The sequence below is a fragment of the Kogia breviceps genome, chromosome 5 (assembly GCF_026419965.1).
Source record: "Kogia breviceps isolate mKogBre1 chromosome 5, mKogBre1 haplotype 1, whole genome shotgun sequence".
NCBI classification, from domain to species: domain Eukaryota; kingdom Metazoa; phylum Chordata; class Mammalia; order Artiodactyla; family Physeteridae; genus Kogia; species Kogia breviceps.
This window is the reverse complement of record NC_081314.1, coordinates 67,904,191-67,932,166: the sequence shown is the minus strand read 5'-3', so window position 1 is coordinate 67,932,166 and position 27,976 is coordinate 67,904,191. Positions and strand designations below refer to the sequence as shown.

Below are 27,976 nucleotides of genomic sequence, written 5' to 3'. Positions count from 1 at the left end.
CCAGCATTTATTGTTTGTAGATTTTTTGATGATGACCATTCTGACTGGTGTGAGGTGATATCTCACTGTGGTTTTGATTTTCAAATCTCTAATGATTAGTGATTTTGAGCATCTTTTCATGTGTTTGTTGGCAGTCTATATATCTTCTTTGGAGAAATGTCTATTTAGGTCTTCTGCCCATTTTTGGACTGGGTTGTTTGTTTTTTTGGTATTGAGCTGCATCAACTGTTTATATATTTTGGAGATTAATCCTTTTTCAGTTGCTTCATTTGCAAATATTTTCTCCCATTCTGAGGGTTGTCTTTTCATCTTGTTTATGGTTTCTTTTGCTGTGCAAAAGGTCTTAAGTTTCATGAGATCCCATTTGTTTTTGTTTTCATTTCCATTTCTCTAGGAGGTGAGTCAAAAAGGATCTTGCTGTGATTTATGTCATAGAGTGTTCTGCCTATGTTTTCCTCTAAGAGTTTTACAGTGTCTGGCCTTACATTTAGGTCTTTAATCCATTTTGAATTTATTTTTGTGTATGAGTTAGGGAGTGTTCTAATTTCATTTTTTACTTGTAGCTGTCCAGTTTTCCCAGCACCACTTATTGAAGAGGCTGTCTTTTCTCCACTGTATATTCTTGCCTCCTTTATCAAAGATAAGGTGACCATAGGTGCATGGGTTTATCTCTGGGATTTCAATCCTGTTCCATTGATCTATATTTCTTTTTTGTGCCAGTACCATACTGTCTTGATTACTGTAGCTTTGGAGTGTAGTCCAAAGTCAGGGAGCCTGATTGCTCCAACTGCATTTTTCTTTCTCAAGATTGCTTTGGCTATTCGGGGTCTTTTGTGTTTCCATACAAATTGTGAAATTTTCTGGAAAAGTTTGAGAAGGATAGCTGTTAGCTCTTCTCTAAATGTTTGACAGCATTCACCTGTGAAACCATCTGGTCCTGGCTTTTGTTTGTTGGAAGATTTTTAATCACACTTTCAATTTCAGTGCTTGTGACTGGTCTGTTTATATTTTCGATTTCTTCCTGGTTCAGACTCGGAAGGCTGTACTTTTCTAAGAATTTGCCCATTTCTTCCATGTTGTCCATTTTATTGGCATATAGTTGCTTGTAGTAATCTCTCATGATCCTTTTTATTTCTGCAGTGTCAGTTGTTAGTTCTCCTCTTTCATTTCTAATTCTCTGTTGATTTGAATCTTCTCCCCTTTTTTCTTGATGAGTCTGGCTAATGGTTTATCAATTTTGTTTATCTTGTCAAAGAACCAGCTTTTAGTTTTATTGATCTTTGCTATCATTTCCTTCATTTCTTTTTCATTTATTTCTGATCTGATCTTTATGATTTCTTTCCTTCTGCTAACTTGGGTTTTTTTTTGTTGTTGTTCTTTCTCTTATTGCTTTAGGTGTAAAGTTAGGTCGTTTATTTGAGACTTTTCTTGTTTCTTGAGGTAGGATTGTATTGCTATAAACTTCTCTCTTAGAACTGCTTTTGCTGCATCCTATAGGTTTTGGGTCGTCGTGTTTTCATTGCCATTTGTTTCTATGTATTTTTTGTTTTCCTCTTTGATTTCTTCAGTGATCTCTTGGTTATTTAGTAGTGGATTGTTTAGCCTCCATGTGTTTGTGTTTTTTCCTATAATTGATATCTAGTCTCATAGTGTTGTGGTCGGAAAAGATACTTGATATGACTTCAATTTTCTTAAATTTACCGAGGCTTGATTTGTGACCCAATATATGATCTATCCTGGAGAATATTCCATGAGCACTTGAGAAGAAAGTGTATTCTGTTGTTTTTGGATGGAATGTCCTATAAATATCAATTAAGTCCATCTTGTTTAATGTGTCATTTACAGCTTGTGTTTCCTTATTTATTTTCATTTTGGCTGATCTGTCCATTGGTGAAAGTGGGGTGTTAAAGTCCCCTACTAGGGCTTCCCTGTTGGCGCAGTGGTTGAGAATCCGCCTGCCGATGCAGGGGACATGGGTTCGTGCCCTGGTCCGGGCAGATCCCACATGCTGCGGAGCAGCTGGGCCTGTGAGCCATGGCCGCTGTGCCTGGGCATCTGGAGCCTGTGCTCCACAACGGGAGAGGCCACAGCAGTGAGAGAACTGCATACCACAAAAAACAAACAAACAAAAACAAAATAAAAGTCCCCTACTATTATAGTGTTACTGTCGATTTCCCCTGTTATGGCTGTTAGCATTTGCCTGAGGTATTGAGGTGTTCCTATGTTGGGTGCATAAATATTTACAATTGTTATATCTTCTTCTTGGATTGATCCTTTGATCATTATGTAGTTCCTTCTTTGTCTCTTGTAATAGTCTTTATTTTAAAGTCTATTTTTTCTGATATGAGAATTGCTACTCCAGGTTTCTTTTGATTTCCATTTGCATGGAGTATCTTTTTCCATCCTCTCACTTTCAGTCTGTATGTGTCCCTAGGTCTGAAGTGAGTCTCTTGCAGACAGCATATATATGGGTCTTGTTTTTGTATCCATTCAGCCAGTCTGTGTCTTTTGGTTGGAGCATTTAATCCATTTACATTTAAGATAATTATCGATATGTATGTTCATATTACCATTTTCTTCATTGTTTTGGGTTTGTTTTTTAGGTCTTTTCCTTCTGCAAGAACTATTTTTCACTGACCTTTGTTCCTCCAAGTTCTGGCACCTTAGAGGCTTGTTGAATATTTACTGAATTACCCAGAACTATTAGAAAGGCTTCCCACTATGCCACTCCCAGCACCTCCCTAACTGGAAGAAGTCATTCTGAGAAGAACATTAACTGTATCACTTATAGTGGATTCTACCAGCCAGAACACCCGGCCCCTCAGGCTTCTATGAACACAACAGCAGAGAAGGTTCATCTAAAACAGGGGATGGCTCAGAGTATAACCATGCTTTTGTGATCAAGAATAAGACAAAACTGCTTTCTCTGATTATTATGCATGTAACAATGCCAACTTTGCCACACAAGTTACTGGCTGGTGTTTCTACAGTAGTCAAGAAGTGCTGCATCACAGCTGAGACGTTTCTGATGCTGCCTTCAACTAACCCTCTAAACTCCTTTAATCCACCTCAAACACTTCAGCACCTCCTATTTGGATCTTTGCTAGGGAGTTTAGTGCAATGGACTTTAGGACAATTTCTATCTAAGGAAAATGCTTCTAATTTTCAAATTTCTAGTCATCTATGATCAAACACTGAAGAAGTCCTAAGGAAGCATATGTGTCTTCCTACTTTTTTATTGAAGTTATCAGTTAGAGCCCATTAAGAAGAAATTTTACATACAAAAGATAAATATGATATAGAAATTTTAAATGCTATAGATATATTATTACATATGATAAGTATTTCAAATCCAGAGCTTTCTGGAAGAATATCACAAATACAAAATGCTCATGGATTCTGCCAGGCCCTGACATGGCAGCAGAGTAGGAGAGTGACTTCTACACGAGCTGCCTATCCCGAGCTAGCAGGACCTACAGAACATGGCTCCTGACTCCTCGGCACTTGAGTAGAGCTCTTCGCAGGGCCAATATGCAGTAGAGTCACTGAACACTCTCTTCAGTTATTGGTCAACAGAGAATCTTTGGCTCAAATCAAGAACACTGCTGCTCTTTTGTGTTTCTTACACATGTCACCTTGGCAGTCACACTGTTCAACAGACACTCTTGGTGCTTCCATCTGTCAGTGCAACTTTGGGAAGAGGGACTGTAGCTCCAGGATGACAACCAGAATATATATGTAGATGCATATATATATATGCACACACTAACACATACGAATATACATATCCAACTAGGGAAGTAACAATGAGGTGCTGAGCTTCACACTGATCTTACTTGGAGTATTGTTGATAGAGCTTAAACAGTAATGAACTGACCATGCTGGGAATACAAACCCAGAACAGCAATGATGCTTCATTTTTTCTTTCTCCAGTTATTCAGCACAAACTTCTTTTTTCTCCTCACTTCCCATAAACAACTACGAAGTCCTATGGAATCTCATGCATGTCTCTCTCATTCATGCAACAACTACTGAGTGACTGCATACTTTGTTCTACACTTAGACAGACAACAGGAAACAGAACTGCTAGGGGCCCTGCCCTTATGAGGCAGAGAGTCCAATGGGGGACACCTATAAGCAAAGAGGCAATTTCAACACAGCCAGATAAGTATGTTTGTAGGGACTAGTTCAGGGTACCCTGAGAGCTCAAAAAAGGAAGGACACCTAACTCACGGTGTCAGAAAAGTTTGTGGGGGGGCTTCCCTAGTGGTGCAGTGGTTGAGAGTCCGCCTGCTGATGCAGGGGAAATGGGTTCTTGCCCTGGTCCGGGAAGATCCCAGGTGCCACAGAGCGGTTGGGCCCGTGAGCCACGGCTGCTGAGCCTGCGCGTCTGGAGCCTGTGCTCTGCAACAGGAGAGGCCACAACAGCGAGAGGCCCGCGTAACGCAAAAAAAAAAAAAAAAAAAAAAAAAAGGTTTGTGGGGAGAATAAAAAGGCTAAGACTTGAGTCTATCTCACTTCCTCATTCTATTAACATAGCATAGGCTTAGGACCTTTTTTCTTCTAATTGGTCTTTCTGCCCCTAATCTCATGTTTGATGGAAACACTTATCCTTGAGATAAAAAGCAAACTTCACAGACTGAGGCTCGGTGATCTGGACTCCCGTTTACTTCACCAGGCTTCTGCAAGATCCCATTCTTAAGACAAACAGAACTGCCTCCATTTCCTAGCTCACCCATGTCTGCCTGGAATACCTTTTGCCTTGTGTTTCCAGGCTAGATCAAGCTTCACCTCTACTGGGAAGCTTTCCTTGACCTCTTAGTTTGGGAGAGGCACCTGTTATGATACATATTTTAAAGTATTCTACACACCATAAACAGTACAATATTAAGTATGTGCTATTAAGTTTAGGCTTCAAGTCAGGGGTGGTCAGTGGCTCTAAACAAGAATCCACATTTCAGAAACTGCAGCTCACATGAACTTCCAAAGGTAGCTCCTAAAAACTGTTCATATATTGACTAACACCTAAGACTTTGCTCATTATCTCAAAAGACAGCAGAAAAATTTTCCATTGGTGAAATCAATGTCTTATTAATCAGAATGGTAAATATTAGAAATGGACCCTCATTGCTAAAATAAAAGGTATTCATGATATGTCGACTGGATAAAATGTTTTCGTGATCTTAATTTAATAAATGTCTTTAAGTATGGTAGGATTTGCTTTCATTACAAGCTAGTAACAAAGTTGTAGGGGAGCAGCTAACCATTTCTCAAGTTTCTTCACTGGACTGTCTACCATAAAGAATGTAAGAGTTGTACTAAAGGAGCTTAGTCATTTCAAAACCGGGCCTCTCCCCCACACTCTTGCAGCACGCTGTGCACCGTGCATGGCACGTGTCAAGTAGTCTGGTAACTGTCAGTGCAACCTGTCTACCTTTCCAATTAAATGCTGAGGTCCTTGAGAACAGGGATTGTATTTTTAATCTCTGTAGTCTGCTTCTTAGCTCACTATCTAGCATAAAGAAATACTTGCCGAATGGACAATAGTATATAAGTAGCATAATAAAGGACAGATGAAAGGACATCTGACTAGGAGTTGGGAGACTTGTGTTTTAATACTAGTTTCAGTAGCAGCTGAGTACTTGTGTTATAATTTACTGAGTACTTAATATGTGTCAAACACAGTGTTAGGCACTTAAATTGTTTCTCATTTAATCTTTAGGGCAATTCTGAGAGGAGCATCATCACTTTACAGAGGAGGAAACAGAGAGGCTGACTTACTCAAGGTTATTCAGATAAAGTAGATGAGTCAATCACTGAATCCAAAGCACGTGTTTTTAACCTCTATGGTAGAAGTGTGTCCCATGGAACATTTGAGAGAGGTAAGAAATTTCCCTCTGGATTCCAGTTTCCTCCTTTGTTTATTGAGTGCGACTAAGTGGTTGACACCCTTTCCAGCTCCTCATGTTATGGTGTGATGGTTCTGAGCAGCAACAATCACCCCTGCGGTCTCACCTGCCCTTGCTGTCTTGACAAGAGTGAAAGAGGTTTTCATGTGCAGCACGTTATAGGGCTTTTCAGACAACATATTTCGTTTCTATTCTTTTGTTCCTTTGAAAAGGGGATTCTGAAGGCAGAGAAAAGGGACCCATTTTTGGCACACCGCTTTGAAGCTAGAACCTGCTGTTAGTCAACAGAGCCAGCAAGGTGTTATTTTTGTTCTACAATCCTTCCCCGACACGGATGCTGGCTGAAATCATTGAAAAGGGCAAGGAAAGCACACCTACAACCAGAGACAAGTCAACTATCAGAGAAATAAAAATAGTAAAGAAGAAAACATAGGAAAAATGTCAATCTGTTTGCTATATTTCAACTGCACTGTTGCAGTTGGATAAAGAAAAGGATTTTAGTGGTTCTTTTGACATCATCTGAGAATTATTTGAAAGACAAACAACCTATCTGTGCCACAGAGTTTACATTCAAGGGTTGAAATGGCCTAGATAAAGAGTTCTATCACACAAGTATTTATTGAGGTCTTACTTAGCTGGTATGTGCTGAAATGTTAATACCTCAAACCAGTTTTCTTTAGGAACAGCTATCTGGAGGGAAAGTACATTGTTAAGAAAAACTATGTACCTTTCATCCTTAGAATATCTTTCATCTGCTACCACTCACTGATACCTGGATGCTCATCTGGTAGAGAGGATGGGAATTTTAGAACAATGAAAATCCCTAGTTGCCAGGAGACTGATGCTAGATCCAAACCCCCATTTGGCTTCTCTGGAAAAGCCAACAAGTCCTGGTGACACCTCTTTAAGGCATCCAATCAGAAAGAAACTTTGATGCATTACAATGATTTAAAATCACTCATTTTGAGAACATGGTTCAACAGAGGAGAATAAATACACAGAAGGAGGAAGTTGGCTTTTTGCCATTAAAACTCACCTTCTTAACAGCAGAATCCCCTTTGGATGGATGGCAGGATGGGGACATTTTTACCTAAAAAAAAAAAAAGGCAAACCTTTTGATATCTTCTTAGTTATAGTCTAGCTTTATTTGACCCATACTTAAAATAATTCAACTAGAATTCATGTAACTGAGATAAAACAGACATTTTCAGGGGAACAATGAATAGATTTTTTTTGTTAAGTCCCTTTGAAGTTTCTCTGGAGATCAAAAAGTCAGTAGTTAGCCAAGATAAAAATGTGATTAGGGTAAGAAAAGTAGAAGAGATGGTCCAAATTGGTTTTAGCCAAATGGTGAGGAACCTAATAGACACAGATCTCTGTGGACAATGGAAATCAACTGACGTGATATGTAGTAGCACGTCTTGCAGAGACCAACTCAGAGTATCCCTTCTGATCTAATGTCCCTTTTAAGCAAAACATGCACAAGCATTTGATAGTAATAGAAGGATTTAGAAAAAGTATTAGCCAAACCATAATAAAAGGATGTTTAGCCCTAAGAAGAGAAGACTGATAATATAGGAAGATCTTCAAATATAGGAAAGGTTGAAAGAGACTGTCAGATAAAAGAGCAAGACCCAACTACATGCTGCCTGCAAGAAACATACTTTAAATATAAAGGCACAAATAGATTAAAAACAAAAAGATTGGAAGAATATACCATGATAGTACTAGATTTCAGAGCAAAGACTATTGCCAGGGATATATTAATGCATAATGATAAAGGAATCAATTCATCAGGAGGACATAACAATCCTAAACATCTATACATCTAATAGCTTAAACCTAAGTGTCCATCAACAGAGGAATGAATAAAGAAGATGTGGTACGTATATTACTCAGCCATAAAAAGGAACGAAATTGTGCCATTTGCAGAGATGTGGATGGACCTAGAGACTGTCATACAGAGTGAACTCAGAAAGAAAAAAACAAATACCGTATAAAACAAATACCATATAATATCGCTCATATGTGGAATCTAGAAAATGGCACAGGTGAACTTATTTGCAAAGAAGAAATAGAGACACAGATGTAGAGAACAAACTTACGGATACCTAGGGGGGAAGGAGGGAATGGGATGAATTGGGAGATTGGGATTGACATATATATACTACTATGTGTAAAATAGATAATGAATGAGAACCTACTGTATAGCACAGGGAACTCTACTCAATGCTCTGTGGTGAACTAAATGGGAAGAAAATCCAAAAAAGAGGGGATATATGTATACATATAACTGATTCACTTTGCTGTACAGAAGAAACTAACATTGTAAAGCAACTATACTCCAATAAATAGTAATTTTTAAAAAGTACATAAAGGGGCTTCCCTGGTGGTGCAGTGGTTGGGAGTCCGCCTGCCGATGCAGGGGACACGGGTTCGTGCCCTGGTCCGGGAGGATCCCACGTGCCGCGGAGCGGCTGGGCCCGTGAGCCATGGCCGCTGAGCCTGCGCGTCGGGAGCCTGTGCTCCGCAACGGGAGAGGCCACAACAGTGAGAGGCCCGCATACCGCAAAAAAAAAAAAAAAAAAAAAAAAAAAAAAAAGTACATAAAATAAAAACTGATAGAAATGCAAGGAGAAATAGATTTTACAGTCAGAGATTTCCATATCTCTCTCAATAAATGAGAGAATATGAAGATTAGGAAGGATATACTCAATTTTAAAAATGGGCAAAGGATCTGAACAGACATTTTTCCAAAGAAGATATACAAAAGAATAACAGTACATGAAAAGATGCTCAACATCACATATCAGGGAAAGGCAAATCACAACTACAATGATGTATCACCTCACACCAGTTAGGATGGCTCTTATAAAAAAAAGACAAGAGATAACAAGTGTTGGTGAGGATTAGAGAAAGGGAAACCTTACACATTGTTGGTGGGAATGTAGATGGGTACAGCTATTATGGAAAACAGTATGGCGGTTCCTCAAAAAATTAAAAAAACTGAACTACCATATCATCCAGCAATCCCACAGCTGGGTATATATACCAGAAGGAATTGAAATCAGTATCTTGAAGAGATATCTGCCCACCCGTGTTCAGTGCAGCATTATTTACAATAGCCAAGATATGGAAACAACCTAAGCATACATCAGAAGATGAACAGATAAAGAAGAGGTGATAATATATACACAGACACACAGAGAAATATTATTCAGCCATAAAATAAGGAAATCTTGCCATCTGCAACAACACAGATGGACCTTGAGGGCATCCTCAAGGATGCTAAGTGAGAGGGAAGGACAAATGCTGTATGACAGCACTCATATGTGGAATTTAGAAAAACTGAACTCGTAAAAACAGAGTAGAATGGTGGTTACCAGGGGCTGTGAGGTGGGGGTAGTTGGGGGCATGCTGTTTAAAGGTATAACCTTTCAACTAGTAGAGAAATAAGTTCTGAAGATGTAAGGCACAACATTGTGACCATAGTCAACAATACTGTATCATAAACTTCCAAGTTGCTAAGAAACTAGATCTTCACTGTTCTCTACACAAAAAAAGAAATGATAATTATTGACATGATAAAAGTGTTAGCTAAGGCTATCATGGTAATCATACTGCAATACATAAATGTATCAAACCAACACATGGAACACCTCAAACTACACAATATCATACATCAATTACATCTCAATTTAAAAACTAAGAAAGGAAGGATATAGAATATGGACATTGACAGAACCCTCCACCCAACAAAGGCAGAATACATACATATTCTTTTCAAGTACAGGTATACCTCAGAGATATTACGAATTCAGTTCCAGACTACTGCATTAAAGCAAGTCACACAAACTTTCTGGTTTCCCAATGTATATAAAAGTTGTTTACACTATACTGTAGTCTATTAAGGAGCATTGTGTCTAAAGAAACAATGTACATACCTTAATTTAAAAATACATTATTGCTATAAAGTGCTAACTATCATGTGAGCCTTCGCAAGTCATAATTTTTTGGCTGGTGGAGGGTCTTGCCTCCACGGTGATGGCTACTGACTGATCAGGTGGTGGCTGCTGGAGGCTGGGGTGCACATGGCAGTTTCTTAAAATAAGGCAACGATGAGGTGTGCCACATTGACTGACTCTTCCTTCCACGAACGATTTCTCTGTGACACACAATGCTGTTTGACAGCACTTTACCCACAGTAGAACTTCTTTCAAAACTGGAGTCAAGGGCTTCCCTGGTGGCGCAGTGGTTGAGAATCCGCCTGCCGATGCAGAGGATACGGGTTCGTGCCCCGGTCTGGGAAGATCCCACATGCCGCGGAGCGGCTGGGCCCGTGAGCCATGGCCGCTGAGCCTGTGCATCCGGAGCCTGTGCTCCGCAACGGGAGAGGCCACAACAGTGAGAAGCCCGCGTACCACAAAAACAAAACAAAACAAAAAAAAAACAAAAAAAAACTGGAGTCAATCCCCTCAAACCTTGCTACTGCTTTATATGTTTATGTAATATAAATCCTTTGTTGTCATTTCAACAATCTTCACAGCATTTCACCAGGAGTAGATTCCACCTCTAGAAACCACTTTCTTTGTTCATTCATAAGAAGCAACTCCTCATCTGTTCAAGTTTTATCATGAGATTGCAGCAACTCAGTCACATCTTCAGGCTTCACTTCTACTTCTCTTGCTATTTCCACCACATCTGCAGTTATTTCCTCCACTGAAATCTTGAACCCCTCCAAGTTATCCATGAGGGCTGGAATCAACTTTTTCCCAACTCCTGTTAATGTTGATATTTTAACCTCTTCCCATAAATCACCAATGTTCTTAATGGCATCTAGAATGGTGCATCCTTTCCAGAATGTTTTCAATTGACCTTGCTCAGATCCATCAGTGGAATCACTACCTTTGGCGGCTATAGCCTTATGAAATGCATTTCTTGCATAATGAGACTTAAAAGTCAAGATTATTCCTTGATCCATGGGCTGCAGAATGGAAATTGTATTAGCAGGCATGAAAACAACATTCATCTTGTTGTACATCTCCATCAGAGTCCTTAGGTGGGTGACCAGGTGCATTGTCAGTGAGCAGTAATACTTTTCAAAGGAAACTTTTTCTGAGCAGTATGTCTCAACAATGGGCTTAAAATATTCAGTAAAACATGTTGTAAGCAGATGTGCTGCCATCCAGGATTTGTTCCATTTATAGAACACAGGCAGAGCAGATTTAGCATACTTCTTAAGGGCCCCAGGATTTTTGGAATGGTAAATGAGCACTGGATTCATCTTGAAGTCACCAGCTGCATTAGCCCCTAACAAGAGAGTCAGCCTGTCCTTTGAAGCTAGGCACTGACTTCTCCTTTTTAGCTATGAAAGTCCTAGAAGGCAAGTCATTTTCTTCTAATATTAAGGCTGTTTTTGTCTATGTTGAAAAATTATCTTAGCTGGATCTTCTGAATAACTTGCTGCTGCTTCTACACCAGCACTTTCTGCTTCACTTTACACTCTTACATTATGGCTTTTTTCCTTACACTTCATGAACCAACCTCTGCTAAATTCAAACTTTTCTACTTCAGGTTCCTCACTTCTCTCAGCGTTCACAGAATTGAAGACAACTAGGACCTTGCTCTGGATTAAGCGTTGGATTAAGGAAATTTTATAGCTGATTTGATCTTCTATCCAAACCACTAAAACTTTCTCCACATGAACCATAAGGCTATTTTGCTTTCTTATCATGTGTATGTTCACTGAGGTAGTGCTTTTAATTTCCTTTAAGAACTTTTACTTTTCATTTACAACCTGGATAACTGTTTGGCACAAGAGGCCTAGCTGCTGACCTATCTTGGCTTTTGACAAGACTTTCTCACTAAGCTTAATCATTTCTAGCTTCTGATTTAAAGTGAGAGATGTGTGACTATTCCTTTCACTTGAACACTTAGAGGCCACTGTAGGGTTATCAACTGGCCTAACTTCAAAATTATTGTTTCTCAGGGAATAGGGAGGCCCAAGGAGAGGGAAAGAGACAGGGGAACAGCTGGTAGGTGGAACAGTCAGAACACACACATTTATCAATTAAGTTTGCCATCTTACATGAGCGTAGTTTGTGGCACCCCAAACAATTACAATAGTAACATCAAAGATCATTGATCACAGAACATCATGCAAATAATAATAAAAAGTTTGAAATACTGAGAGAATAACCAAAATGTGGCACAGAGATGCAAAATAAGCAAATGCTGTTGGAAAAATGGTGCCAAAAGACTCACTTGATGCAAGCTTGCCACAAACTTTCAATTTGTAAAAAAAAAAATGCAATACCTGAAAAGTGAAATAAAGAAAAGCACAATTAAATGAGGTATGCCTGGACCATTTATCAACATAGATTATCTTCTGGTGATAACAATTTTCAATTAATTTCGAAGGATTCAAGTCATACAAAGAATGTTCTCTTACTATAATAGAAATAAATTAGAGAGAGACAGAGAGAAGATGGTGGAAGAGTAAGACGCGGAAATCACCTTCCTCCCCACATACACATCAGAAATACATCTACACGTGGAACTTCTCCTATAGAACACCCACTGAACGCTGGAAGAAGGCCTCAGACCGTCCAAAAGGCAAGAAACTCCCCACGTATCTGGGTAGGGCAAAAGAAAAAAAGAATAAATAGAGACAAAAGAGTAGGGACAGGACCTGCACCAGTGGGAGGGAGCTGTGAAGGAGGAAAGGTTTCCACACACTAGAAGCCCCTTCATGGGCAGAGACTGTGGGTGGTGGAGGGGGGAGCTTCGAAGCCATGGAGGAGAGCACAGTAACAAAGTGTGGAGGGCAAAGCGGAGAGATTCCCACAGAGGATCGGTGCCGACCAGCACTCACCAGCCTGAGAGGGTTGTCTGCTCACCCGCCGGGGTGGGCGGGGGCTGGGAGCTGAGGCTCGGGCTTCGGTCGGATCCCAGGGAGAGGACTGGGGTTGGTGGCCCTAACACGGCCTGAAGGGGTTAGTGCACCACGACTAGCCGGGAGGGAGTCCGGGAGAAGTCTGGAGCTGCCAAAGAGACAAGAGACTTTTTCTTGCTTCTTTGTTTCCTGGTGCGCAAGGAGAGGGGATCAACTGCGCCGCTTAAAGGAGCTCCAGAAATGGGACGCGAGCCGCGGCTATCGGCGTGGACCCCAGAGACGGGCATGAGACACTAAGGCTGCTGCTGCTGCCGCCACCAAGAAGGCTGTGTGCGAGCACAGGTTACTCTCCACACCTCCTCTCTCAGGAGCCTGTGCAGCCCACCACTGCCAGGGTCCCGGGATCCAGGGACAACTTCCCTGGGAGAATGCACAGCGCGCCTCAGGCTGGTGCAACGTCACGCTGGCCTCTGCCGCCGCAGGCTTGCCCCGCATCCGTACACCTCCCTCCCCCCGGCCTGAGCCAGAGTCCCCGAATCAGCTGCTCCTTTAACCCTGTCCTGTCTGAGCGAAGAGCAGACGCCCTCAGGCGACCTATGAGCAGAGGCGGGGCCAAGTCCAAAGCTGAACCTCAGGAGCTGTGCGAACAAAGAGGAGAGGGGGAGGTCTCTCCCAGCAGCCTCAGAAGCAGCAGATTAAAGCTCCACAATCAACTTGAAGTGTCCTGCATCTGTGCAATACCTGAATAGACAGCGAATCATCCCAAGTTGAGGAATTTGCCTTTGGGAGCAACATATATTATTTTTTTTCCCTTTTTCTCCTTTTGTGAGTGTATATGTGTGTGCTTCTGGGTGAGATTTTTTCTGTATAGCTTTGTTTTCACCATTTGTCCTAGGGTTCAGACCCTCCTGGTTTTTTTTGTCTTTACTTTAAAAAAATTTTTCTTCTTAGTAATTATTTTTTATTTTAATAATTTAATTTTATCCTACTTTATTTTTTCTTTCTTCCTTTCTTTCTTCCTTTCTTCCTTTCCTTCTACTTTCCTTTCTTCCTTCCTCTTCCTTTCTTCCTTCCTTCGTTTCTCCCTTCCTTTCTTCCTTTCTTTCTTTCCTTTATATTTTTTCTCCCTTTTATTCTGAGCTGTGTGGATTAAAGGCTCTTGGTGCTCCAGCCAGGCGTCACGGCTGTGTCTCTGAGGTGGCAGAACCAACTTCGGGACACTGGTCCACAAGAGACCTCCCAGCTCCACGTAATATCAAATGGCGAAAATCTCCCAGAGATCTCCATCTCAACACCAAGACCCAGCTTCACTCAACGACCAGCAAGCTACAGTGCTGGACACCCTATGCCAAAAAACTAGCAAGAGAGGACCACAGCCCCATCCATTAGCAGAGAGGCTGCCTAAAATCATAATAAGTCTACAGACACCCCAAAACACACCGCCAGACGTGGACCTGCCCACCAGCAAGACAAGATCCAGCCTCATCCACCAGAACACAGGCACTAGTCCCCTCTCAACCAGGAAACCTACTCAATCCACTGAGCCAACCTTAGCCACTGGGGACAGACACCAAAAACAATGGGAACTATGAACCTGCAGGCTGCAAAAAGGAGACCCCAAACACAGTAAGATAAGCAAAATGTAAAGAAAGAAAAACACAGCAGATGAAGGAGCAAGGTAAAAACCCAATAGACCTAACAAATGAAGAGGAAATAGGCAGTCTACCTGAAAAAGAATTCAGAATAATGATACTAAAGATGATCCAAAATCTTGGAAATAGAATAGACAAAATGCAAGAAACATTTAACCAGGACCAAGAAGAACCAAAGAGGAAGCAAACAACGATGAACAACAGAATAAATGAAATTAAAAATACTCTAGATGGGATCAATAGCAGAATAACCTAGGCAGAAGAACGGATAAGTGACCTGGAAGATAAAATAGTGGAAATAACTACTGCAGAGCAGAATAAAGAAAAAAGAATGAAAAGATCTGAGGACAGTCTCAGAGACCTCTGGGACAACATTAAACGCACCAACATTCGAATTATAGGGGTCCCAGAAGAAGAAGAGAAAAAGAAAGGGACTGAGAAAATATTTGAAGAGATTATAGTTGAAAACTTCCCTAATATGGGAAAGGAAATAGTTAATCAAGTCCAGGAAGCACAGAGAGTCCCATACAAGATAAATCCAAGGATAAACATGCCAAGACACATATTAATCAAACTATCAAAAATTAAATACAAAGAAAACATATTAAAAGCAGCAAGGGAAAAACAACAAATAACACACAAGGAATCCCCATAAGGTTAACAGCTGATCTTTCAGCAGAAACTCTACAAGCCAGAAGGGAGTGGCAGGACATATTTAAAGTGATGAAAGAGAAAAACCTACAACCAAGATTACTCTACCCAGCAAGGATCTCATTCAGATTTGATGGAGAAATTAAAACGTTTACAGAGAAGCAAAAGCTGAGAGAGTTCAGCACCACCAAACCAGCTTTACAACAAATGCTAAAGGAACTTCTCTAGGCAAGAAACACAAGAGAAGGAAAAGACCTACAAGAACAAACTAGAAACATTTAAGTAAATGGTAACAGGAACATACATATCGATAATTAACTTAAATGTAAATGGATTAAATGGTTCCACCAAGACACAGACTGGCTGAATGGATACAAAAACAAGACCCATATATATGCTGTCTACAAGAGACCCACTTCATACGTATGGACACATACAGACTGAAAGTGAGGGGATGGAAAAAGATATTCCATGCAAATGGAAATCAGAAGAAAGCTGGAGTAGCAATTCTCATATCAGACAAAACAGACTTTAAAATAAAAACTATTACAAGAGACAAAGAAGGACACTACATCATGATAAAGGGATCGATCAATGAAGAAGATATAACAATTGGAAATATTTATGCACCCAACATAGGAACACCTCAATACCTCAGGCAAATGCTAACAGCCATAACAGGGGAAATTGACAGTAACACTATAATAGGAGGAGACTTTAACACCCCACTTTCACCAATGGACAGATCAGCCAAAATGAAAATAAATAAGGAAACACAAGCTGTAAATGACACATTAAACAAGATGGACTTAATTGATATTTATAGGACATTCCATCCAAAAACAACAGAATAAACTTTCTTCTCAAGTGCTCATGGAATATTCTCCAGGAGAGATCACATATTGGGTCACAAATCAAGCCTTGGTAAATTTAAGAAAATTGAAATCATATCAAGTATCTTTCCCAACCACAATGCTATGAGACTAGATATCAATTATAGGAAAAAACTGTAAAAAATACAAACACATGGAGGCTAAACAATCCACTACTAAATAACCAAAAGATCACTGAAGAAATCAAAGAGGAAAACAAAAAATACCTAGAAACAAATGGCAATGAAAACACGACGACCCAAAATCTATGGGATGCAGCAAAAGCAGTTCTAAGAGGGAAGTTTATAGCAATACAATCCTACCTCAAGAAACAAGAAACATCTCAAATAAACAACCTAAACTTACACCTAAAGCAATTAGAGAAAGAAGAACAAAATACCCCCAAAGTTAGCAGAAGGAAAGAGATCATAAAGATCAGATCAGAAATAAATGAAAAAGAAATGAAGGAAACAATAAGATCAATAAAACTAAAAGATGGTTCTTTGAGAAGATAAACAAAATTGATAAACCATTATCCAGACTCATCAAGAAAAAAAGGCAGAAGACTCAAATCAATATAATTAAAAATGAAAAAGGAGAAGTAACAACTGACACTGAAGAAATACAAAGGTTCATGAAAGATTACTACAAGCAACTCTATGCCAATAAAACGGACAACCTGGAAGAAATGGACAAATTCTTAGAAAAGCACAACCTTCTGAGACTGAACCAGGAAGAAATAGAAAATATAAACAGACCAATCACAAGTACTGAAATTGAAAATGTGATTAAAAATCTTCTAACAAACAAAAGCCCATGACCAGATGGTTTCACAGGCAAATTCTATAAAACATTTAGAGAAGAGCTAACACCGATCGTAATCAAACTCTTCCAAAATATAGGAGAGGAACACTCCCAAACTCATTCTATGAGGCCACCATCACCTTGACCCCAAAACCAAAGATGTCACAAAGAAAGAAAACTACAGGCCAATATCACTGATGAACACAGATGCAAAACCCCTCAACAAATACTAGCAAACAGAATCCAATAGCACATTAACAGAATCATACACCATGATTAAATGGGGTTTATCCCAGCAATGCAAGGATTCTTTAATATATGCAAATCAATCAACATGATACACCATAACAAACTGAAGAATAGAAACCATATGATTATCTCAAGAGATGCAGAAAAAGCTTTTGACAAAATTCAACACCCATTTATGATAAAAACCCTCCAGTAAGTAGGCATAGAGGGAACTTACCTCAACATAATAAAGGCCATATATGACAAACCCACAGCCAACATCATCCTCAATGGTGAAAAACTGAAACCATTTCCACTAAGATCAGGAACAAGACAAGGTTGCCCACTCTCACCATTATTATTCAACATTGTTTTGGAAGTTTTAGCCACAGCAATCAGAGAGAAACAGAAATAAAAGGAATCCAAATCGGAAAAGAAGTATACCTGTCACTGTTTGTAGGTGACATGATATTATACATAGAGAATCCTAAAGATGCCACCAGAAAACTACTAGAGCTAATCAATGCATTTGGTAAAGTAGAAAAATTAACGCACAGAAATCTCTTGCATTCCTATACACTAATGATGAAAAATCTGAAAGAGAAATTAAGGAAACACTCCCATTTACCACTGCAACAAAAAGAATAAAATACCTAGGAATAAACCTATGTAAGGAGACAAAACACCTGTATGCAGAAAACTATGACACTGATGAAAAAAATTAAAGATGATACAAATAGATGGAGAAATATACCATGTTCTTGGATGGGAAGAATCAACATTGTGAAAATGACTATACTATCCAAAGCAATCTACAGATTCAGTGCAATCCCTATCAAACTACCACTGGCATTTTTCACAGAACTAGAACAAAAAATTTCACAATTTGTATGCAAACACAAAGGACCCCGAATAGCCAAAGCAATCTTGAGAAAGAAAAACGGAGCTGGAGCAATCAGGCTCCCTGACTTCAGACTATACTACAAAGCTACAGTAATCAAGACAGTATGGTACTAGCACAAAAACGGAAATCTAGATCAATGGAACAGTACAGAAAGTCCAGAGATAAACCCATGAACATATGGTCACCTTATCTTTGATAAAGGAGGCAAGAATATACAATGGAGAAAAGACAGCCTCTTCAATAAGTGCTGCTGGGAAAACTGGACAGCTACATGTAAAAGAATGAAATTAGAACACTCCCTAACACCATATATATAAATAAAATGGATTAAAAACCTAAATGTAAGGCCAGAGACTATAAAACTCTTAGAGGAAAACATAGGCAGAACACAGAACACTCTATGACATAAATCACAGCAGGATCCTTTTTGATCCACCTCCTAGAGAAATGGAAATAAAACCAAAAATAAACATATGGGACCTAATGAAACTTAAAAGCTTTTGCACAGCATAGAAAAGCATAAACAAGACCAAAAGACAACCCTCAGAATGGGAAAAAATATTTGCAAATGAAGCAACTGATAAAGGATGAATCTCCAAAATTTACAGGCAGCTCATGCAGCTCAATATCAAGAAAACAAACAACCAAATCCAAAAATGGGCAGAAGACCTAAACAGACACTTCTCCAAAGAAGATATACAGATTGCCAACAAACACATGAAAGAATGCTCAACATCATTAATCATTAGAGAAATGCAAATCAAAACTACAATGTGATATCATCTCACACCTGTCCGAATGGCCATCATCAAAAAAGCTACAAACAATAAATGCTGGAGAGGGTGTGGAGAAAAGGGAACCCTCTTGCACTGTTGGTGAGAATGTAAATTGATACAGCCACTATGGAGAACAGTATGGAGGGTCCTTAAAAAACTAAAAATAGAACTACCATACTACCCAGCAATCCCACTACTGGGCATGTATCCTGAGAAAACCATAATTCAAAGAGTCATGTACCACAAGGTTCACTGCAGCTCTATTTACAATAGCCAGGACATGGAAGCAACCTAAGTGTCCATCCACATATGAATGGATAAAGAAGATGTGGCACATATATACAATGGAATATTACTCAGCCATAAAAAGAAACGAAACTGAGTTATTTGTGGTGAGGTGGATACACCTAGAGTCTGTCATATAGAGTGAACTAAGTCAGAAAGAGAAAAGCAAACACCGTTTGCTAACACATATATATGGAATCTAAGAAAAAAAAAATGGTCATGAGAACCTAGGGGCAGGATGGGAATAAAGATGCAACCTACTAGAGAATGGACTTGAGGACAAGAGGAGGGTAAGGGTAAGGTGGGATGAAGTGAGAGAGTGGCATGGACATATATATACTACCAAATGTAAAACATAGCTAGTGGAAGCAGCTGTATAGCACAAGGAGATCAGCTCAGTGCTTCGTGACCACCTAGAGGGGTGAGATAGGGAGGGTGGGAGGGAGACGCAAGAGGAGGGGATGTGGGAATATATGTATATGTATAGTTGATTCACTTTGTTATAAAGCAGAAACTAACACACCATTGTAAAGCAATTATACTCCAATAAAGATGTTAAAAAAATAATAATAATTTTTAAAAAGAGACATGCACACCAGTGTTCATTGCAGCACTATTTACAATAGTCAGGACATGGAACCAACTTAAATGTCCATTGACAGATTAATGGATAAAGAAGATGTGGCACATATATACAATGGAATATTACTCAGCCATAAAAAGAAACAAAATTAAGTTATGTGTAGTGAGGTGGATGGACCTACAGTCTGTCATGCGGAGTGTGGTAAGTCAGAAAGAGAAAAACAAATACCATATGTTAGCACATATATATGGAATCTAAGAAAAAGAAAAAAGTTTCTGAAGAACCTAGGGGCAGGACAGGAATAAAGACGCAGATGTAGAGAATGGACTTGAGGACATGGGGAGGGGGGAAGGGTAAGGTGGGCTGAAGTGAGAGAGTGGCATGGACATATATTCACTACCAAATGTAAAATGGATAGCTAGTAGGAAGCAGCCACATAGCACAAGGAGATCAGCTTGGTGCTTTGTGACCACCTAGAGAGGTGGGATGGGGGGTGGGAGGGAGACGTAAGAGGGAGGGTATATGGGGGTATATGTATATGTATAGCTGATTCACTTTGTTATACAGCAGAAACTAACATACCATTGTAAAGCAATTATACTCCAATAAAGATGTTGAAAAAAAAGAAAGAAAAAAAGGCAACAGGAGCCTATTAAGAATAATTTAATGCCAATAAATTTGATAAATGAAAAGGATACTTCCTTAAAAACAACTTATAAAAATGGACCCAAGATCAAAAAGAAAATATGAATAGCCCTATATTTATTAAAGAAATTGAATTTTTTATCAAACCTTCCCACAAAGAAAACTCTAAGTTCACATGGTTTCAGCAGTGAATTCTAGCAAATATTAAGTACACAGAGACTAAGATATGAAATCAGAATATCTACTTATTAACTTATAAGGAAAAATAATTATTACATGTAGTTCAATAGATACTAGATACTATCTCTCTACAATGATGTAGAAGAGATATGAGTACTGGGAGAGCAACTGGACTCAAGTTCTCAAGCCTGTTCCAATTCTAACAGTTTAATTCTAACAGCCTACAGTATATATAATGATAAAGACATTTCCTATCACTGTGGCATCAATCTATTCAAACAGGACCATGTTGCAGTCTTTTATGCCTTTCCCCTCTGACTTTCAGAATAACTTTAGAAAACATACCTCAGCTCAGGGATCAAAATTGCTGGCTATACAGACTGTCTTTTAAGACTTAGCAGGTCTGCAAAAATTAGATTTGAAAGTCTTTCCTTTAACATACAATGACATTAATACTCTGGAATTTACTCCAGATGTATGATGTAGTTTGCTGAATGTGATCCAATTTTAACTCCTGGTATGCTCTTTTTGAAAAGGGAGAAAATAGATTTCAAAGCAAAGTAGATATTTAAGCTTAAAAAAAATGAACTCATAAAAGGATCTATAGACTTTTTAAAACAAGCCAAAAACTAGATGGGGTGCTGGACAATTTATCTCAGAAAGCTGTTCTCTGGAGATTAAGTCAGAGAGTGTTTGAAGTGGCAACAGAAATGGTTCAGCATCACTTACGAAAGGTCTTATTTTTCGTTTAAAAGGATTCCTTCTGGAAATGCCTCAGGCAATGCAGCTTAAAAGACACTTTAAATCCAGGTGTGCAGAACACTAGATCTGGGGATATGGATGATATATTAAGCCAATGCCTTAATAATGCTAAACTTCTGTGATCTTTGTTAATAAAATGATTCCTATCTTAGAGAAGCAATCTGATCTGAAGTTTAATAGCAATAGGAATATCTTCCTTATCACCTTGCTTTTTTAAAAACAAGCCTTGATTTTTCTGATTACCAAAGGAATACTGTTCATGAATGGAGAAGAGATATGGGAACATATGTATATGTATAGCTGATTCACTTTGTTATAAAGCAGAAACTAACACACCATTGTAAAGCAATTATACTCCAATAAAGATGTTTAAAAAAATACAAAAGAGCAAAATAAAGCAAATAAAAATGACAATCCAACCACACAGCAATAACTACTATTAACATTTGGGATCACACAGCTTTGTGATCTTTTCATGTAACATATTGAGAGTTTATTTCACCATATCAGTGTTCTCTGACAACATGCTTTTTCATGGCTATAAAGCAGTCCATTCATTGCATACATATACCATAACTAATTTAACCAAGTATTAGGAAACTATTGGGACATTTAGGTTGTTTTCAATTTTTTTAATTATTTAAAAAATGCTGTAATAAACATCCTTGTGTAACACTCGGTATACATTCTTCATGTGTTACTTTCATTGCACAGATTCTTCTAAGTCCCTACTTCTAAGAGTGTAGACATTCATAAATATGTATTGCCAGTTCTCCTGACAAGTAAAATATATCCATAAATCCTTTTATTATAATTCTAAAATCCAAAAAGCTCTGAAATCAAAAGTACTTTTTAAAAATTTTGACACCAAAAGTTATCTGACATCAAAACCTGACCTGAAGTGAGGCTATTTATAGTCTTTATTTATCCCACGTAAGCATTTGATTATGGGATGCTGCCCTAGACCCCAATGGGAATGTTATATAACATACAATATAAGCACCATATTACCGTTCTTTAGTACTTTAAAGATGCCATTTATTGTCACTTGGCCTCTCCTCCCCACCCCCTTTTTATGAGAAATCAGTCATCATTCTTATTATTGTCTTTTCTTTGGCTGCTTTTAAGATTTCCTCTTTATCTTTGGTTTTGGCAGACGTGCCTGACTGTGGTTTTCTTTGTACTTATCCCACTAGCAGTTTTCTGAGTTTTTGGACATACGACATATGGGTTAATGTTTTTCACCAAATGTGGGAAATTTTCAGTCCCCCCCCACACTTCTTTCTCTCTCCTCGCCAGTGATACATACGTTAGGACTTCTTGATATCGTTTCACAGGTTACTGAGAGCTCTCTTCACTTATTTTCAACCCTTTTAGCTCTCTGCTTCTATTAGGATTATTTCTATTGAACTGTCTCCAAATTTACAGATAACATTTGTCTCAGTGTTAAAAATGCTGTTGATATCTAATGAAATTTTCATCTTTTTTTAACTCTAGAATTTACATTTGGTTTTATTTTATAGTTTCCATTTATCTGCTGAGATTTCCCTATGTATCCAATCATTCTGCTGATCTTTTTCCTCTAAATCCTTTAACTTATTTATAATTTCTATTTTAAAGTCCTTGACTCCCAATTCCAATATCTATCTAGGTCATCCATAGATCTGCTTCTATTGATGTTTTTCTCTTGATTTTAGGTTGTATTTTCCTTCTTCCTACTGATCCTATAATAGTTTGGCCTTTGGCTTTGTTAGAAAGGATTTATTTTACTTTTGCCCTTAGTCTTAGGGTGGCTCTTAGTCATAAGGCATGGTCCTTCTGCAGTTCCAATACAAAACCTGAGATGTTTATCAATCCCTCAAATTTGGCAGGGCTTGCACTCAAATTCAGCACTATGCACTTGCTGATATCTCTGCTCAGCGCTTTAGTCCTCCTGATGCTACTTTCTGCATGGTTTCTTGAAGCATTGCTTGTGTATGTACAACTTAGAAACCTGTAAAAAGAATTTAGGGCTCCCTCCTCCCTGGCTCCCTTCCTTCTGAGATGGCCTCTCTCAACTTACAACTGCTTTGGTAGTCTTGAACTCTGTTTCTTCATCCAATAAGAATACTACTATAAGCTCTTTCCCCCCAGTTCTTCAAGGCAAACTGAAATGTGTGATAAAGGAAAAAAAAAAAACTCATTAAATGTAGAGCTCTAGTTTGCTTCCCTTATTTCAAGGTTTGTGTTCTCTAAGGTTTCTGCCTACTTCTGGTTGCTCTCTAAACAATACTTTGTCTATATAATTGTTACTGGCAGAAGGGTTGTCTCATACAGGCTGCCCTGCCCTTATTGGAATTGGAACTCTGTATTAAGTTTCTTCAAATATTTTTTCTGTCCTATCCCTTCCCCTACTTCTTCCAGAGCTCCAATTACATGTATATTTTGCTAGTTGAAGTTGTTCTGTAGTTCATAGTCATTAATTTCTTTTCAGTGGGTGTTTGATTTGGGATAGTTTCTATTGTTATACAGACAAATTCACTAATCCTTTCTTCTGCAATGTCCATTATGCTGTTAATCCCATTTACTGTGTTCTTCATCTCACACATTGTAGGTTTAATCTCTAGATGTTTGGTCGGCTCTTATGTTCAATCCCTCCTCTAGCTTCCTGAACATATGCAATATAATTATAGTAACTTTTAATGTTCTTATCTACTAATCCTATCATATGTGCTATTTCTGGGTCTGTTTCAATGGATTGTTTTTTTTAATTCATAAGTTAATTTTAATATATCCTTTCTTATAAGTTGTGAGTAGAAGACACAAAAACAGACACTGAAAAAAAATTAAATGAATGGCATTGTGTGCTAGTGTGAAAAATCTGGGATTTAGTCAAAGTGATTTTTTTTTATGGCTGCTTTTAAAAATTTATTTATTTATTTAAACATCTTTCTTTTATTGGAGTATAATTGCTTTACAATGGTGTTAGTTTCTGCTTTATAACAAAGTGAATCAGCTATACATATACATATATCCCCATATCTCTTCCCTCTTGCATCTCCCTCCCTTCCTCCCTACCTATCCCACCCCTCTACGTGGTCACAAAGCACCGAGCTGATCTCCCTGTGCTATGCGGCTGCTTCCCACTAGCTATCGACTTTACATTTGGTAGTGTGTATATGTCCATGCCACTCTCTCACTTCATCCCAGCTTACCCTTGCCCCTCCCCATGTCCTCAAGTCCATTCTCTAGTAGGTCTGCGCAGACCTACATTCTGTTTTCACCATGCCTCAATGAGACACTAAAAAAGATTTTTGTTTTCATCCTGGTGGAAAGAAGGAAGGGACAGAGGAAGAGAGGGGAGACTTAATTACTTTCTCAAGCTCATGTCAGTTCTAGAGCCCAAGCCCTGTGACATCCTATGTTCGTTCCTCATGAGAATACTCATTACTTAATTAATAAGATTTATCTAATGCTCTTATTAGTTTACACTGTCATTCTCTGCCACTAACTTCAGCTAATATTCCAATCTATAGCAGTTGTACGTACATAGTAGATACATTCCCTAGTTGGAGCTTCTTTCTTTTGGTTGTAGAGCACAAAGGGAAGGCGGGGGATTGTTTTTTTAAAACTATTTTTTTTAAGAGCAGTTTCAGGTTCATAGCAAAATTGAGAGGAAGGTACAGAGATACTACATATGCGCCATGATTCCAGAGATGTATAGCTTCCCCTATTATCAACATCTCCCACCAGAGTGGTGCATTTGTTATAACTGATGACACATTACATTGACACATCATTATCACCCAAAGTCCATAGTTTACATTAGGGTTCACCCTTGGCATTGCACATTCTATGGATTTGGACAAAGGCATAATGACATATATCCATCATTATATCAATAGTATCATACAGAATATTTTCACCACACTAAAAAATCCTCTGTTCTGTTTCTTCATCCTTCCCCCTGACCACCCCTGGCAACCAATGATCTTTTTACTGTCTCCATAACTTGCCTGTTCCAAAATGTCATGTAATCGATTTTTTTCTCCTTTTTATGACTTGTATTTTCTTGCTTTCTTGAATGCCTTGTAATATTTGATCAAATGCCAGGCACTGTGAATTATACTTTGTTCGGTTACATATTCCTGTAATCCTTAACATAATCTTGAACTTTGTTCTGGGATGTTGTTAAAATACATAGAAATAATTTGATCTCTTTAGATTCTGCTTTTAAGTTTTGTTACATGGGATCAAAACAGCAGCTAGTCTAGGGTTAACTTTTCCCCCAATATTGAGGTCAAACCCTTACTTAGTACTCTCAATGCTGCCCTGTGAATTATGACATTTTCCAGGTTGCAGTATTCCTGGCTCTATATCAATTTGGGGCACTGCTACCTCTAATACTTTTGGGTGCTCCTTTTTCTGGCCTTGAGTCATTTCCTCACAAACATGAGTGGGTCAGTATTCAACTCAAGGTTGCCTTCTGCAGATGTGAAGCCCTCTCTCTGTGTGGCTCTCTCCCATGCAATACTCTGTCCTGTGACCTCTAGCCCTTGTTTTCCCTGGACTCCCTGCTCTGTCCAAAATCAGAAATACTGATGAGCTCTGTCTTGGTTCTCCCTCCCTGTGCAGTGGCTTGGAAACTTTCCTCCAGCAGTACTTTAGTACATCATTTGTTTATTGTCTCTCAAGGGTTATTCTCCTTCACGGCTTGAGGTCCAATGTCTTTAGAACCATTCTTTTATATATTTTGTCCATTTCTCCCCCAAAAGACTCTTAGTGAAATGGAAGTCGCTGTAGGTATACTTTTCATTTTTTTCTTTAAATTTATTTTTTATACAGCAGGTTCTTATTAGTTATCTATTTTAAACATATTAGTGTATATATGTCAACCCCAATCTCCCAATTCATCCCACCATGACCCACACCCGATTTTCCCCCTTGGTGTCCATACATTTGTTTTCTATATCTGTGTCTCTATTTCTGCCTTGCAAACCAGTTCATCTGTTTCTCTAGATTTCTCTAGATTCCATTTTATTTCTCTAGATTCCACATATATGCGTTAATATACAATATTTGTTCTTCTCTTTCTGACTTACTTCACTCTATATGACAGTCTCCAGGTCCATCCACGTCTCTACAAATGACCCAACTTTGTTCCTTTTTATGGCTAATATTCCATTGTATATATGTACCACCACATCTTTATCCATTTGTCTGTTGATGGGCATGTAGGTTGCTTCCATGACCTGGCTATTGTAAATAGTGCCGCAGTGAATATTGGGGTCCATGTGTTTTTTTGAATTATGGTTTTCTCTGGGTATATGCCCAGTAGTGGGATTGCTGGCTCATATGGTAATTCTAATTTTGTTTTTTAAGGAAACTCCATACTGTTCTCCACATGGGCTGTATCAATTTACATTCCCGCCAACAGTGCAAGAGGGTTCCCTTTTCTCCACACCCTCTCCAGCATTTGTTTTATTTTATTTATTTTTGGCTGTGTTGGGTCTTTGTTGCTGCGCACAGGTTTTCTCTACTTGTGGTGAGCAGGGGCTACTCTTCATTGTGATGCGCGGGCTTCTTGTTGAGGTGGCTTCTCTTGTTGCGGAGCATGGGCTCTAGGCACATGGGCTCAGGAGTTGCAACACTTGGGCTTAGTTGCTCCACGGCATGTGGATCTTCCCAGACCAGGGATCGAACCCGTGTCCCCTGCATTGGCAGGCGGATTCTTAACCACTGAGCCACCGGGGAAGTCCTCCAGCATTTGTTGTTTGTAGATTCTCTGATGATGCCCATTCTAACCGGTGTGAGGTGATACCTCATTGTAGTTTTGATTTGCATTTCTCTAATAATTACTGATGTTGAGCAGCTTTTCATGTGCCTCTTGGCCACCTGTATGTCTTCTTTGGAGAAATGTCTATTTAGGTCTTCTGTCCTTTTTTGCGGTACATGGGCCTCTCACTGCTGTGGCCTCTTCCGTTGCGGAGCACAGGCTCCAGATGCACAGGCTCAGCAGCCATGGCTCATGGGCCCAGCCGCTCTGCAACATGTGGGATCCTCCCAGACCAGGGCACGAACTCGTGTCCCCTGCATCGGCAGGCGGACTCTCAACCACTGCGCCACCAGGGAAGCCCTCTGCCCATTTTTTGACTGGGTTTTTAAAAAAGTATTGAGCTGCATGAGCTGTTTATATATTTTGGAGATTAATCCTTTGCACATTGGTTCATTTGCAAATATTTTCTCCCATTCTGAGGGTTGTCTTTTAGTCTTGTCTATAGCTTCCTTTGCTGTGCAAAAGCTTTTAAGTTTCATTAGGTACCATTTGTTTATTTTTGTTTTTATTTCCATTACTCTAGAATGTGGGTCAAAAAAGACCTTGCCGTGATTTATGTAAGAGTGTTCTTCCTATGTTTTCTTCTAAGAGTTTTATAGTCTCTGGTCTTACATTTAGGTCTTTAATCCATTTTGAGTTTATTTTTGTATATGGTGTTAGGGAGTGTTCTAATTTCATTCTTTTACATGTAGTTGTCCAGTTTTCCCAGCAGCACTTATTGAAGAGACTGTCTTTTTCTCCATTGTATATCCTTGCCTCCTTTGTGATAGATTACTTGACCATAGGCTCAGTAGTTGTGGCACAACGGCTTAGTTGCTCTGCAGCATGTGGATCTTCCCAGACCAGGGCTGGAACCTGTGTCCCCTGCACTGGCAGGCAGATTCTTAACCACTGTGCCACCAGGGAAGTCCCTGCATTAGTATTTTTAATGTATGCCAGTTTAATATGTATTTTTAAAAATTTGCCAGTCTAATAAGTTCTTTTAATGGCATCATATTGCTATTTTAACCGGTAT

General features: G+C 39.0%; 1 protein-coding gene across 5 annotated transcripts in view; it reads right to left on the bottom strand.

Annotated features, from left to right (window-relative positions):
- Positions 1 to 27,976, bottom strand: part of VPS8 (VPS8 subunit of CORVET complex) — a 310,442-nt gene that overhangs the window by 51,343 nt on the left and 231,123 nt on the right. For 4 of the 5 annotated variants that reach the window (XM_067034155.1, XM_067034154.1, XM_059063694.2 and 1 more), the window contains one exon: positions 6,946 to 6,999. The exons of the other annotated variant lie outside the window; for it this stretch is intronic. In XM_067034155.1, the coding sequence (XP_066890256.1) occupies positions 6,946 to 6,999 (54 nt within the window). The remainder of the gene's footprint in view (positions 1 to 6,945; positions 7,000 to 27,976) is intronic. 5 annotated transcript variants of the gene reach the window in all.